Source organism: Cornus florida, unplaced genomic scaffold, assembly GCF_030987335.1.
Source record: "Cornus florida cultivar Cherokee Brave unplaced genomic scaffold, ASM3098733v1 CherokeeBrave_3.0.0_Hap2_Chr05, whole genome shotgun sequence".
In the NCBI taxonomy this organism is placed as follows: Eukaryota; Viridiplantae; Streptophyta; class Magnoliopsida; order Cornales; family Cornaceae; genus Cornus; species Cornus florida.
In genome coordinates, this window is record NW_026775575.1 from 19,512,788 (window position 1) to 19,528,506 (window position 15,719).

General features: G+C 38.4%; 1 protein-coding gene across 6 annotated transcripts in view; it reads left to right on the plus strand.

The window, feature by feature from the left end:
• Positions 1-14,980, plus strand: part of LOC132306167 (uncharacterized) — a 29,425-nt gene extending 14,445 nt beyond the window's left edge. For 2 of the 6 annotated variants that reach the window (XM_059803439.1, XM_059803440.1), the window contains exons 14-19: positions 229-351; positions 10,265-10,347; positions 11,421-11,562; positions 11,677-11,706; positions 11,870-11,940; positions 13,824-14,980. In XM_059803439.1, the coding sequence (XP_059659422.1) occupies positions 229-351; positions 10,265-10,347; positions 11,421-11,562; positions 11,677-11,706; positions 11,870-11,940; positions 13,824-14,655 (1,281 nt within the window). In that variant the 3' untranslated portion in view covers positions 14,656-14,980. The remainder of the gene's footprint in view (positions 1-228; positions 352-10,264; positions 10,348-11,420; positions 11,563-11,676; positions 11,707-11,869; positions 11,941-13,823) is intronic. The other 4 variants (XM_059803441.1, XM_059803442.1, XM_059803443.1 and 1 more) reach the window with 3 other exon arrangements.
• The last annotated feature ends 739 nt before the right edge of the window (positions 14,981-15,719 follow it).

Consider the following 15,719-nt stretch of genomic DNA (forward strand, 5'->3'; position numbering starts at 1 on the left):
TTGGAGTGTTGCAGTGGTGGTTCTTTTAGCTTTTTCCTTATGTTCCACTAGCGATTGACTGAAAACACTGTGGAAACATTTGATTTCCAATTTACGAGGGATTTTAAAGAGATTCCTGTAGGAAGATTTTCATTTTGCAGCATCTGCGTACGCCATAAACAGAGTCATCTCCCTTTTGTAAGTGTTTTAATTAGAATATGTGACAGCGTGGATAACTTTGTTGTGCAGCCAACTTTACCTGCTACTGGAAGACGAGCACCAAGGTTGGGAAACCTTGGACACGTTACACGGATCTCTAATAAGCTTGTTCAGTTGGGAAACAACAATAGCCACATTCAGGCGTATCTTAAGGTTGGTGTTGGGTTTGGACCAAATTATGTTTCTATATAGCCTGCTATTATGTTTCTTTTGAGCTTTGATTATTAACAACAGTCTAAATGTTGCGTGATAGATTTCTTTAAGACACTTGAACTCTTAAGTTATACCTTATATAGCATCTGCAGTTTCTTATATGCAAAGCTAACTCAACAAAGTCTGGCCCAACTATTTGGCATGGGCCATATGAGGCTTGTTCTCTTGCAGTTTCATATGTATCTCTTTGATTTTTGTAAAATAAATAACTAGAAATTATGCTGGATAGCTCTTGAAATTTTAATAGGATGCTCTCTATAGTCACCCACTTAGTTGGGGTAACACTTAAAATTACTTATTGCATTTAAGTTTTCATAAAAAGCCTGTATATGGTTTATAAATAGACAAGGATTTAAATATATGGTGTTTGATTACTGGTTGTTGCTGCTACCCCCCTCCCCAAAACCACACACACAAAACAAAAATAGCCTTCAAAAGAAGCAGCAGAATATAGGCAAGGAATCACTAAATCTCGTAACTAAATTCCTTAAATTCAATATCATGTCATTCAACACTTGTCCTTGTATAGTAGGCCTTGTGGATATTGGAGTATTTCCTAGTCAAGTAAAAGAATTATTATTATTTTTTTTCTTACAAAATACAAGTCTATCTAATATGGTAACCAAATTGGACTTGAAAATTGAAACTAGAATGCTTTTAAGAAAATCTAGTAGTAGAGTTGTACTTTTTTTTTTGATAAGTAATAATAATATTAAAAAGGCGTTCAAAAGGGGAACGCGTCCCTATTACAAAAGTGGAACCGGGACTAAGGCCCCAAAGAATCCAAAAAAGTAGTTAGATCTTTAGAAGAGGAGCAAAAGCTCCTCTTCGCATAATTGAAAAGAGAACGAAGAATGTATAGTTTCACCATTGCCGTAGGCGACTCTTTCCCTTCGAATATTCTGCTATTTCTCTCCTTCCAAATGCACCACCATACACAATGTGGGACAATTCTTCAGAAATCGCGTACATCTCTTCTCACACAACATCTTCTCCAAACAAGGATTAATTCCTTAGTAGATCGTGGCATTACCCAACACATGCCAAACAACTCAACAATAAGATTCCAACAATCGTTCGCCACAGGGCAATGCATAAGGAGGTGATCAACTGACTCCTCATCATTCTTGCTTAGACAACACCGATTAACAATACAATTGCTCCTTTTCCTCAAATTATCAATTGTCAGAATCTTTCCCAAAAAAAGCGGTCCAGACAAAGAAAGCCACCCTAGTTGGACTCGTGGACCGCCAAATAGTTTTCCACGGGAAGTCACGATTATCAAAATTAGACAAACATAAGAACAAGGATCTTACTTTGAAACGACTGTGGGAAGAAGGAACCCAAATCAAATCGTCATTATCTCTGCCAACACCCTTCTGCCGAGACACTAGATCCAGAAAAACACATACCTCATCCATCTCCCAATCCTGAAAAGAGCGCCAAAAATGCACATCCCACGTAATTGCGTTGCTATCAAGCCGATAACAGTCAACTACGTAGGCGTGTTTATCAATTGCAATACTGAATAATCTAGGAAATGTACGAGATAGTGGCTGATCACCACACCAAAGATCTTTCCAAAACTGAATGCGACGTGCATCACGGACTTTGAATCTGATTATGAGCAGAAAAGGCATCCCAACCCTTCTGAATAGACTTCCACATCCCTACTCCTCCCACAAGGGTAACCGGACGTGTTGACCAGCCTCCAATCTCTTCCCCAAACCGACAAGAGACTAACCTGTTGCGCCATAGACGATGTCTTTCCCTCCCATATCTCCATAACCATTTACCCAGGAGAGCTTGATTGAAAGGAACTAAACGTCTTATTCCAAGTCCACCCAATTTCACAGGCTTGCAAACTTGCTCCCATCTGACAAGGTGGTACTTGAACTCATCGCCCCTTCCTCCCCATAGGAAATCCCTTTGAATTTTTTCAATCCTATCTGCAACGGAACAAGGGATTTGGAACATAGAAAGAAAATAAGTGGGAAGGCTCGATAACGTACTCTTAATAAGAGTAACTTTACCCCCCTCAGACAAGTATTGCTTCTTCCATCCTGCCAATCTCTTCGCATACCTGTTAATCACTGAATCCCAACTCCCCACTAACCTTGAAGAGACCCCTAGGGGCAAGCCCAAATAAGGAATAGGGAAAGAACTCACTCTGCATCCAAGAACTACAGCTAAAGAGGATATATCTTGAACATTCCCTACTGGGACAAGCACACTCTTAGCCACATTGACCTTTAGCCCGGAAACCGCCAGAAAACAAGTCAGTATACACCTCTAGTATCGAAGTTGAGACACATCAGCATCACAGAAATCCAGGGTATCGTCTGCAAAAAGTAAATGAGAAATCTCCATCTGATGGACTAAATCTCTACCCCACCCTGAATCCCTTAATAAAACCAAGGTCCTTTGCCCTGCACATAAGTTTGCTTAACCCCTCCATAACAAGAAGAAAAAGAAAAGATGACAAAGGATCTCCTTGTCTTATACCCCTAGTGCAGCCAAAGAAACCAGCGGGAGAACCATTCATAAGAATTGAAAACTTAACAGACGAAAGACAAGTCTCAATCCACTTCCTCTATTTACTTCCAAACCCCATTCTTTGTAACAAATAGAGTAGGAAATTCCAATTCACATGATTGTATGCTTTTTCAATATCAAGTTTGCATAATACTCCAGGAATACCACTACGCAATCTGGAGTCCACACATTCGCCAGCAATAAGAACTGAATCAAGAATTTGCCGTCTTCCAACAAAAGCATTCTGGGAGTTCGAAATAATCCCATCCATTACTTCCCTCATCCTTAGGGCAAGCACCTTAGCAATAAGTTTGTAAATACAACCCACCAAACTGATTGGACGGAAATCCTTAATGTTAGAAGCACCTCCCTTCTTAGGGATTAGGGCAATAAATGAAGCATTAAGCGATTTTTCAAAGACGCCATAAGAATGAAACTTCTGAAAAGTACCCATTACCTCATTTCTTACTACCGCCCAACCTTCCATCAAAAAACGCATAGTAAAGCCGTCAGGCCTCGGAGCTTTGTCCCCATTACAACTTGATAAAGCTTTTAGAACTTTTTCTTCAGTAAAAGGATTCTCAATCCTATCTCTATCCATATCAGAAATAGCCTCAAAATGGAGACCATCAAGTTTGGGCCTCCAAACTAATGGCTCGGTATAAAGCTTCTGATAAGAAGAAGCAAATAAAAACAGAACTAAAAACATGAACTCAAAAAAAAAATTAGAATGTCAAAAAAAGAAAAAAATCTATAGTGGAGTTGCCAAAAAATTTGTCCTAATTGGACTCAAACACGGAACTCAAACAAATAAGAACTTTTAGAAATTAGAATGTCTAAAAGAACAGAACTAAAAACATGAACTTCCGGCAAAGAAAACTTTCGAAGTTCTTATAGCGCTCCAGCAATTGTACTGAATTAGGAAACCCTTTTAGCAAAATGATTATTAGACTTGATATCATATACTCCTTTTGGGTCATTTCCTGAAACTAGTCCTGCCTAAGTGAAGCATTGAGCGGGGAAGAACAGAGGAAGACCTAACCTTCACCATTATTTTACACAAAGTGGCTGCTCTCAAGCTCCAACCTGCATCCTAAAACTTGTTCACCAACTTTTGCCATTGTAAAGCAATGGTTCTTAACACTTCAAAGATCAAGAAAATCACCAGGATATGCATACACATTAAAACTAATCCAAGAAGTTGGAATGAATCTGGTCAAAAATAGTTTTACTTGTATATATATATATATATATATATAAAATCTCAGGTGAAAAGCAGTTGACAAGTTTTAGCGAACATAAAGTCTTCTTTAGTGACTTCGGGCCCAAGATCTAAGTTCTGCGCTTCCAAAGAAAATGTTTCCTTTAACAATGGCTATAACATCATTGTCAAAGTAGTCTTGCTTTTGTACGGGATAAGTTTTTAAGGGAAAGGACCGTTACCAAAGGCTCTGATAGTTAAGAGTATGTTAAGCCTAATTAGAACTAGAGGGGGGTTTAATAGAATTTTAAATTTTAACTGTATCAATTAACTGAAATTTTACTATCGCCCAACAAGCATGTTAAAGTAACTATCATAATCAACCAACAAGCATGTTAATGGAAGGACACATGCACTTCAAACTCTCAAGGCGCTGATACCTCCATACAGTTGTCTCCAACCTTCCCAAAATTCAGGTGCAGAGTCACCTTGTTTTTCTTTAGATACCTCCATAATTTTGTTTCTAATTCTTCTTATTTCTTATTTTTATTTTTCCCTGGTTGCTTTCTGTTCAAACTGACGAGAGAGAGAGAGAGAGCGAGAGAGAGAGAGAGATGATGGAGGCTGCAATTTGTATATTTCATATATCTCAACCCTAAGCCAACAGAAGCTTATATAAAGATACAGGAATGAGCTAATTACATAATGACCCTCCCAACTATGTGTAATTACATAATGACCCAACATAAATGTATATATATATATATATATATATATATACACACACACACACACATAAACATTCTAACACTCCCCCTTAAACTATAGAATATATATCAAATAATCCCAGCTTGGAACAGATAGTCCTTAACCGGTTATGACCCAACGCTTTGGTAAACATATCAGCTAATTGATCTTCAGACTTCACAAATGGAGTAGAGATGCTTCCACTTAATATTTTTGCTCGAATGAAGTGATAATCAACTTCAATATGTTTGGTCCTCTCATGAAACACATGATTTGATGCAATGTGAACAACTGCTTGATTATCACAGAACAATGGAATAGGAGCTTCAAATGTTAACCCAAGCTCTTTTAGAAAATGTTGTATCCATGTCAACTCACTAGTGGTATGGGCCATTGCCCAGTACTCAGCTTCAACACTAGATTGAGCTACCACCGTTTGCTTTTTACTTCTCCACGTAACAAGATTTCCTCCTACAAATGTGCAGTAGCCTGTAGTAGATCTCCTATCTGAAGGAGAACCAGCCCAGTTAGCATCTGTAAAACCTTCCACCCTGAGATGACCATTTGATTTATATAGTAACATAAAACCTAGAGCTTGCTTGAAATATCGGATACTCAGAAGAACAACAATCCGATGTGGCATTTTAGGAGCTCCCATAAATTGACTTACAACATTAATTGCATATGAAATATCAGGTTGAGTGATAGTGAGATAAATTAATTTCCCAACAAGGTGACGAAATCTTCCCGGGTCATTAAATAGATCACCCTCATCAGATACAAGTTTTGTATTTGAATCCATAGGAGCATCAACCGGACAACCACCTAACATACCCGTTTCTTCTAATAAGTCCAGCATATATTTTCGTTGAGATAAACTTATACCTTCCTTGGATCTAGCAACTTCGATTCCCAAGAAATACCTAAGTTTACCCAAGTCTTTAGTGTGGAATCGATTTTACAAAAACAACTTTAAGTTAGCAATGCCTTCAGAATCATCACCTGTGATCACAATATCATCTACATACACCAAAAGAAAAATGAAGGCAACTTTAGTGCGCTAGTAAAATACTGAATGATCGGTCTGTCATCTGCTAAGACTAAATTCTAATGCCGCCTCAGAGAATTTTCCAAACCAAGCCCGTGGAGATTGTTTCAATCCATATAGGGCCTTTTTAAGACGACAAACAGTGTGACGATACTCGCCCTGAGCAACAAACCCAGGTGGTTGCTCTATATAAACTTCTTCAACCAAGTCACCATGTAAGAAGGCATTTTTGACATCCAATTGAAACAACGGCCAATTACAATTGGCAGCAATGGAAATAAGTACCCAAATAAAAGAAATCTTAGCAATAGGGGAAAAAGTCTCATCATAATCAACACTATAAGTCTGAGTGTACCCTTTTGCCACTAGACGAGCCTTCAACCACTCAATAGACTCATCGTGAAGGTATTTAACAGTGTAGACCCACTTACAACCAACCGTTTTGGAGCCCGAAGGTAAGGGAACAACTAACAGGATCCCATGTCCGATTACGGTGAAGGGCATCCATTTCATCTACCATGGCTTGGCGCCAATCCGAATTAGAGAGAGCATCCTGCAAAGTCTTGGGAACAAAAGTAGACGCTTTGGATAAAAAACAAGATAAAGAGAATGAAACATTACGGTAGGAGACAAAGTTAGTGCAGTAACACACGATTGAGAACCCTTACGGAGAGCAATAGGCAAATCATCAGGCATAGTAGATGGCGTCGGATCCAAAGACTGAAGGAGATGGAGGGAGCGAAGTAGGCGGTCGAGGTCGTCGAGTATAAACCTGCAATGGGACAACGAAGCGAGGAGGTGCGGGAGCAGGGAATAGAGAGGGAACAGTTGGCATTAGTGGTTCAGGATTAATATCGAGGGGAGTAGAATCAGAAAAATATGGGAGAGACTCAGAAAAGGAGACATCAACACTAGTGAAATAGCGTTGAAAATGAGGACTGTAGCAACAATAACCCTTCAGAGTGCGAGAATACCCAAGAAAAACACACTTAGTGGCATGAGGGTCGAGTTTGACGAGATCGGGTCCAAGGTTATGCACATAACACACACATCCAAAGACCTAAGGAGTAAGATTAAACGACGCGAAGTTGGGAAATAGAACAGAATGAGGAGATTTCCTTTGTAGCATCGATGAGAGCATTTGATTAATAAGATGACAGGCCGTAAGAACAACACTCCAAAAACGTTTGGGAACATACATATGAAATAAAAGGGCACGACATACTTCCAGGAGATAACGATTTTTACGTTCAGCTACTCCGTTTTGTTGAGGAGTATAAGTACAAGGTGATTGATGAATGATGCCTTTAGTATGAAAATAAGTCTCAAAAGGGTCCAAGAAATATTCTTTGGCATTATCAGTACGTAAAACTTTAATGGAACACCCTAATTGAGTTTTTATTTCTTTGCAAAATATTTGAAAAATAAAGAATAACTCAGAACGATTTTTCATTAAAAACAAACAAGTCTTCGAGAATGATCGTTCGCAAATGTCAGAAAATAAAGAACTCCATTAATAGAAATATGTTTTATTGGTCCTCATACATCTGAATGAACTAACTGAAAAGGACTAGCAACACGATTAGTAGCTCTAGGTTTGAAGGATACACGACAATGCTTACTAAGCTGACATGCTTCACAAGACATGGACTCGACATGACTAAGATTGGGGACTTGACGCTTCAAAACTGATAATGATGGGTGGCCAAGACGACCGTGCCACTGGAAAGAAGATAGAGATGATTGAAGAGCCGTGGGAGATGGTACAAAATCAAAGTAATACAAGCCACCTACTTCATGTCTCGTACCAATCTTCTTCTTCGTCGTGAGATCCTGAAAAATACAACATGTGGGATAAAATGTAACGGAGCAGTTAAGAAATTAAGTAATTTTACTAATAGACATCAAATTAAAAGGGAATTGAGGAACATATAATACAGAGGAGAGGGACATAGAAGAGGTGAGATGAGTAGTTCCTAAACCCAAAACTTTAGTTGATGAGCCATTAGCAAGAGTAACACTTTGAGAGGAAGGAACAGATTGAAAATCAGATAGGAGATGAGAACTACCAGTCATGTGATCGGATGTGCCACAGTCAAGAATCCGGGGACTCTGACGAGAGGATAAGAGACATGCAGGTGCACTACCTGTTTTGCAAAGGAAACCATGGAAGATGAGGTGGAAGGCCGTTGTTGAGACATGAGCTGAGCATACTCATCGCGGGGAATCGTGACCATGGAAGGCTTAACAGCCACGTGTGGAGCAATTGGTGTGGCAGAGAAAGAAGAATCTCTTTCATTAGAGGTCACGTGATGTGCATAGGGAGAAGGTGGCGGTTTCCCATGAAGAGCCCAACAGTAATTGACAATGTGATTAGTAAGACCACAGCGACACCACTTGAAGCACCCCCTGAAGCGCCACTAGATAGAGTAGCACGTTGGAGTCTGGATAACATATCAGGAAGAGAGGGAAGTGCCGTGCTACCCAAAATCTGTACTCAAACAGGTTCATACTCTGGTGATAACCCTGTGAGAACACGAACAACATTAAAATCCTCACGTTGTTGTTGTATACTCTTCACATCAGAGGTGATGGGCTGATACAAGTTCATTTCTTCACAAATTCCCATTGCCCGTGAGAAGTATTCTTCTAGACTGTGAGTACCTTTTTGTAAGTCAAAGAATTGTCTGCACATCTCATAAATTCTGGTGATATTACCAGTACTCGAATATAACTGTTGGAGTCGGTTCCATATCTCCTTGGCAGTGTCCAAATACAAGAAGTTGGAGCTAATATGGGGTTCAATACAATTCAGCATTAAAGAAATGATCTGAGCATCCCTTTGTTCCCATGAATTGAAATCAGCATCACTGTCTTTAGGTTTAACCAAATGAGTGCCAAAGCCTTTGGCTTTTAGGAAAATTGCTACTGACTTGGCCCATAAAACGTAATTCTTGCCATTGAGCTTTACTGAAGTCCTGGGAGGATTGAAGGAAGCGGAAGATAACAGTTCTGAACTGGCAACTATGGAGAAGAGAACAAAATAAATTATCGAACCTGGGAAAAAAATTGCTGAATTTGTATTTGGGCTGAATCTAGGCAAACGGGTCGAATCTGGGCCAACGGTTTGAATCAAAACCAGATCTCTGCAACTCCGGTTTTAGTAAACCAGGGTTGGGATAGCATAACCGTGTAGCCAAACACGGTTGTTCTTCTTTACAAACTCATAGACGCCGGCAAGCACGTAGCGGCGGCGACGACAATCCAATCACAAGCAGCGGCCGAATCAACAAGCAGCGACACCACATTGAACAAAACCTCTGCAACTTCTGGCCAAAAAAAAAAAAACACGAATTGATGAAGCCTCACCTCTGCAAATAACGACGGTAGAAGGCGGCGAGCTCGCCGACAGCCAAAGCGGCAACAACACGAGCAACCAAATGGGGCTTTAGATCTGAGGACGACGAATGAGAAGCTCTGAACAGACTGGCGACCAAACTTTTGGCAAAGAACAGGGTTGACCTCAATCGCAATTCCAATCTATACAAGAACACCACAATTGCAGTTTCCCACACCCACGATTTCGTATGGCTCTGATACCATGTTCAAACTGACGCGAGAGAGAGAGAGAGAGAGAGAGAGAGAGAGAGAGAGAGAGAGAGATAGGCTGCAATTTGTATATTTCATATATCTCAACCCTACCCGGAAACAGTATCTCCCCCGGAAACCCTCTATCTCCAAGCCCTGTTGTGTATCAACAGGGCAAGCTTTGCCGCCCCTACTCCCAACAAGTTGCTGGTCGGGATCATGTAACTATCACTCAATAAGTAAGTAAGCTGGTCCTTGTTTGGTCATAAGGATATTCGTTCTTATTATATTAGGCCAGGGGCGGCCGGACGGGGACCTAGATTGGTAATGTTCCCTCGATCGTGTAGCCAGTGAACCAAACATTATATTAGACTCGGAACGGAAATGAGTAGGAAGTGCCATTGCAGCCAGGTCTAGTTCGCTAATTACATAATGACCCTACCAACTATGTGTAATTTACATAATGACCCAACATAAATATATATATATATATACACACATAAACATTCTAACACTTCCAATTGAAGGAGACATGCGCGTCATAACTCTTGTTAGTTCACTTCTCTGTCATGCTTTAAAGTATTTAGCATATATTCTGGAATCTAAGATTGTTGAGATTGTGAAGCTCATTTTTTTCTGTCGCATAAATGAACTAAGGATATTTTGTTTTCAAATGGAGTACTTTTATCTTCCACCTCTTTTAACTAAAATATATTTTTATTTGTTTTCTTCAGGAAAATAATGTGTGGAATGATTGGCAAACTACTGTTCTACAGGAGCGTAATATGATAGAGAACATCTACCGTTGGGCTTGCGGGTATCTTCTTGCCTCCTCTTTCTGCTGCCACGTATTGCGTAGAATGCAAAATGTGGTTGGGGTATTGATGTGTAGAATAAGTGGTGGTTCTATTTATGGTCTTAAAATGCTAGCTCTGAGTCCAACCTGGGTGCTATCATCTTGCATCAGTAAATTTTGAGGCTTATTCTGTTAAAAAAACAGTATAAGATGAAATTCAATAAAACAATAATGTTCAAGTTACTGTTTTTTTCCCGTAATTTCTTAACCTATATTTTACTATTTTCTCCAAAGAATTTCTTGGAAGTTAAGTTCACCATGTTGGGACATTTATATGCTTTTGAGAAAACTGCATATTTACAATTGTAGTATTCTTATGATAATTTATTTTCCCTGTATCATTGTCTGTATTTCTTTGGTTTCATTTGGTGCTATTAATGGACACATCTTTGTTGCTGGAAATATTTTATTACTTTCTTTGCTGAGAAGGAATCATGATATCTGAATTTAAACAAAACCTCTTAGTTTTAATGTGTGAACCTGCATTCTACAAACTACAAAGCACAATATGCAATACATATTGAAGAATAAAACTTCCCAGACCATTGTTGTTGATGTAACTTCCATCTGGGTGCTTCAAAATATAAGAGGAGGAATGGGGGGAAAAATCATAAGACAACTGGAATAAATAGAGATAATATATTTAAGTGAAATGGAGCAAGAACAGAAGAGATGGAAAAGGAGAATGAAAAGAAAAGAAAAAGAAAAAGAAAGGGAGGATGATAAGAGAGGGAGGTCACACAGTGGTTTCCAAGCCTTTTAGTTTTAGGGGGAGAGGAATATAATAGGAAGAGTTGAGAAGTTGCGGAATGTTTTGAGGGCCTTCAAAAGTTGTCTCAACAAAGCAGGAAGAACATTTTACTCCAGGATAAAATAAAATAAAAAAAGAGTTCATTTACTAGGTACTAGATGGAAGGATCAGTAATCACCCCAACTTTATTTATTTTTAATAAAACTGAAAAGTAATCCTTGCAATGTCTTTTGGCCATTTCCCTTCCTGATTGATTTTTATTTTTTTATTTTATTTTTTGCAGTCGTCCAACTGCATTGCAAGATAGGACAAGGGATAGCGACGAGGATGACCTTCATGACAGAGATTATGATGTAGCGGCTTTAGCAAATAATCTAAGCCAAGCATTTAGATACACCATATATGACAATGAGGATGCTGAAGCGGTATATAGTACATTTATATGATAGTTTTCTTGTATAATACCTCTTTTCTTTTCTATTTTTAATTTTTGTGACACTTTTAATGCTATAATTTTGTTTGTATCATCTTGGTTGCAGGGCCATGGTGCTCTTGACCGAGATGATGAGGTAATATTTTCAATATTTTCTAGTAAATAAATCTAATGAATTCATTCCCTCCTCAGTCTACTAGTGAATTAACAATAATGAATGGCGATAAATTAGGAGAAAAATTTGTTTTAAAGTGGTTCTTATTACTGATTGTTATTATTTTTGGTTCACAAAATTGCAGGATGTCTACTTTGATGATGAATCTGCTGAAGTTGTAATATCATCCCTGAGGCTAGGTGATGACCAAGGGAGGTGAGTTTTCTAGCCATTTTTGTATGAAATTTGGAATTTAGTTCAAGGAAGGGGAACTTTAAATGGCCATGACTAGTCGTTAGCAAGTGATATGTGCAAGTAGGGGAATTTTACTTATGACTATGTTACCTGGGTTGAGGGTGGGCCCTTGCGCAATGGTAAGGTTGCTTCATTGCAATCTAGAGGTCGCTGACTCGAAACAGAAAATAGCCTCTTTGTATGCAGAGTAAGGCTAAGGGCGGGCCCTTGCGCAATGGTTGGGTTGCTCCATTGCAACCTGTAGGTTCTGGGTTCGAAACGGGAAACAGTCTCTCCGCATGTGGAGGTAAGGATGCGTACGTCTGGCCTTTCCCAGATCTCGTAATTGCTGGAGTCTCGTGCAATGGGCTTACCCTTACCTTATTCTGTTACCTGGGCTTGGGTACATGTAATTGGTACGGTGTGTATCCAAGTGTCAGACATATCAAATCCCCAAACAATGGATACATGGACACTACTAAATATTCATATTATTTAATATATATTTAATTTTATAGAGTAGAATAATTTATTTATGTTACACAGTGTTTAATATAGGCATTTCACTCGTTTTGAAGCAATAATATATTAAAATTGAATCATTGGATATGATTTTAGGGTCCATGTTCAAACAAAAGTGTCGGACATATTTCTTGTGCCCATTTCCGAGTATAATGCGTCTGCATGGGTACTCCAACTACTTTTGAAAAGTTCATGCAACATAAGGTACTTGGACTTGGGTACTTGTATGGGGTGCGGGTATGTGTTGTAGTGTCCGATCTTCACAAAATTGAAATACCAGGGCTCATATTAAATGTGTCTAAAAATTGGATAGTGGTGCATAGACGCATCTTGCTAACTGAAAACCATAATACACTACATAAAAGTGTAATTTACCTTAATATTATTTTTTAAATATCCTCAACAGTAATTTGAATTAAATGGAATGAGATTTTTTTTTTTTCATAAATGGAATTGAGGTTTAAAAAGGGTGATTCCACGCATCTCAGAAGTAAGAAGCCCTTTTAGGCCATCTAATTTGAGCTCTTTATCTTCTTCTGTCGTCAAATTTAGAGGATCTAGGTGTCTGAGTTAGGTACGCAAAACACATATTCCATTCCTGTACCCAAGTCATGTCTTGTCGACACTGGTCCTTGGAGGGAAATAGAAAGAATCAAGGTAACATAGACATATGATGAGTCCCGCAGCTTGTAATTTTCCTTGGTGCTGTTAACTTTCTAAGGGTCATGGTGTGCCCAAGATTCTGGTGGGATACTGTCTTGGTGTTCTCATGTAGTCATTGACTCATTACACTATCCTCCCACCGAAAAATGGGAAAAAAAGGAATGAATACGCACAAACAAACAGACCCCAAGTATAAACTTTGAAGCCCGTGTGTTTTGTTTGATGTCCTGAATTTCCAAAGACAATTTCAGCGAGATTGTTGCAAAATGCATTGGTGTACAAGAAATGTCTGTTAATCCTACGAATTGATGTCTAACACAAAATATTTCTTCAGGTTCCAGGACTAACAATCCTATCTGTCTTTTTGTTAAGGGTCTTGGCTAAGCGAACACATTCTAATTATTTAACTATAGGAGCTGGCAATTCTAATTTGAAGCATTTAGGTAATATATATAGGTTGGTTGGCTGGTTGTGTCAGGAATTATCCATCCCTTACCTGTTGAATGTGAGATGGCTACATTCCTTAGATAAATACAATTAGCATGTGGCAGTCATGTTGCGTGAGCCTACTTCTATCATGTTGAAATCACGTGAGAACTTAAATTAGCCTGGGATGGTCTATTTTTGCGAACAGCAAGTGTTTCTCGATAGAATAATCTTGTTTGTTTCCTATGTTGCAGCAGTTTGTTCACAAATTCCAATTGGTTTGCTTTCCAAGACAACAAAATTGGTGATGTACCTATGGGCACCTCACCCTCTGAGATGATGGATGATATCAACTTAAATGAACCATCAAATGGTGGTGGTAACAGCAGTAGCGACGATGAGGTAGTAGTTGGGGAGGACGAGGAGTTGGCTGAAAGCAAAAATTGTGCCAGTAATACAATCAGTCCCAACACAAACATCCTGAATGGATTTAGTGGAAACCATCCCACAAATGGTGGAGACTTGAGCAATCGGAATGAGATGGCAAGTGCTTCCGGTGATATGGGTTTTTTCCAATTTGAGACAGACAACGATGACCCATTCGGGGACAGACCTTTACCTGAATGGGTGGGTTGGGGAGAGACATCGGATTTTCAAGTTGGTGGATCAAGCATGAATCCATTTGTTGATAATGGCAACTCTAGCCTCAGTCTAACCAGTCCAGTTGAGGCAGTGACACCCCATGCTAGTACTCCTTCAAGCGGGGAATCTGCACCAAATGGCACCTCTACTTCCATGGATTCTAGTGATGGATCGGTTGGATCTGATTTGGGTCAGAGAGCTGCGGCTGTGCCTTCTTTGTTCGAGGAGGATGTTGAATTTGTAGGGGTGGAACTGGAGGGGACTGAGAAAGCAATGGAACAGGCTCTTAAGGAGGGAATTGTTGGGGAAGCAGGACCATTAAAAAGGAATGTTATTCCAAAGATGCCGGAGAAAGATAATTCCGATGAGGGTGGAGCGGGGATGAAGGAATTCAATGATGCGAATTACTGGAGGGTTGATCAAGAGGTTGCTGTTCTAGAGTAATGGTGGATTTAGTCCTACTGTTTGGGCTATTTGAACCTAAAAGTTGGATCCGACTGCCAGGTTCCCATTTTCTTGGGGGTCAATGGTTTCTGCTGCAGACGAATGTACAGTGTATTCTTGTTTCCAATTTGGGGATTGAATGTTAGGTTATGTTGTGGTTAATACTGTCTATTTATTTTCTCTTATTTTATTTTTTTTTATTTTTTTCCTTTCTAAAAAGTCATTCAGGGTTATATTTTCTTGCCATTAATGATTTTATGGGTCATCCCATTTTCTTCATAATATTAAATTTTTATATCCGGAGGAATTCTGGCATATTTCAATATTGGTGCTGTTGTGATGGGAACTTCAATTGGACTCGGCCTCAAGCACTAGCTTTGAAGACAACACTCGAAATGTTGCAAAATTGAAACGGGTAATATATAACTACTATATAAGAAAATTTTGTGGTTCAATGTCATGTATAGAATAATGGTTTAGGGTGAAGTGCAAAAATCTCTTTAACTATTGCTCTTCTGCAAATAATTTCCTTGAATTAGAAATTACCTCCCTTAACTATTGATTAGTTGCAATTAAGGACAAACTTTTAACAAAATATGATTTTACCCTTTCTCATTAAACTTGTTATCTCTTAGTAAATTATTTTCATTATCTTCTCTCTTATCTAAATACTAATTATTCTATTTACCTTAATTTTATTATTAGTATCAATTATCATAAAAATGAAAGGAAAAAAAAATTGTAACCACCATTTTCTAAAATAATTAATTTATTATTATTTACTATTTATAATAAAACTTATAATATATTAATTTATTATAAAAAAATTTACCGGGAAAAAAAACCCTTCTTTTTGATACAATATATTAATAAAAAATTAATAAATTACTTAAATAAAAAAGGAGGCTATGATTGCACTACACTTTTAAAGGAAATGACACTTTTAACCCTAATTTTATATATAAATATTAAATTTTTTTTTTCGGATGCCACAATTACCATTATAATTCTTGGTCTCCATTTTTCACCCCAATTAATATTCATTCTCTACTTTGTACTAATTT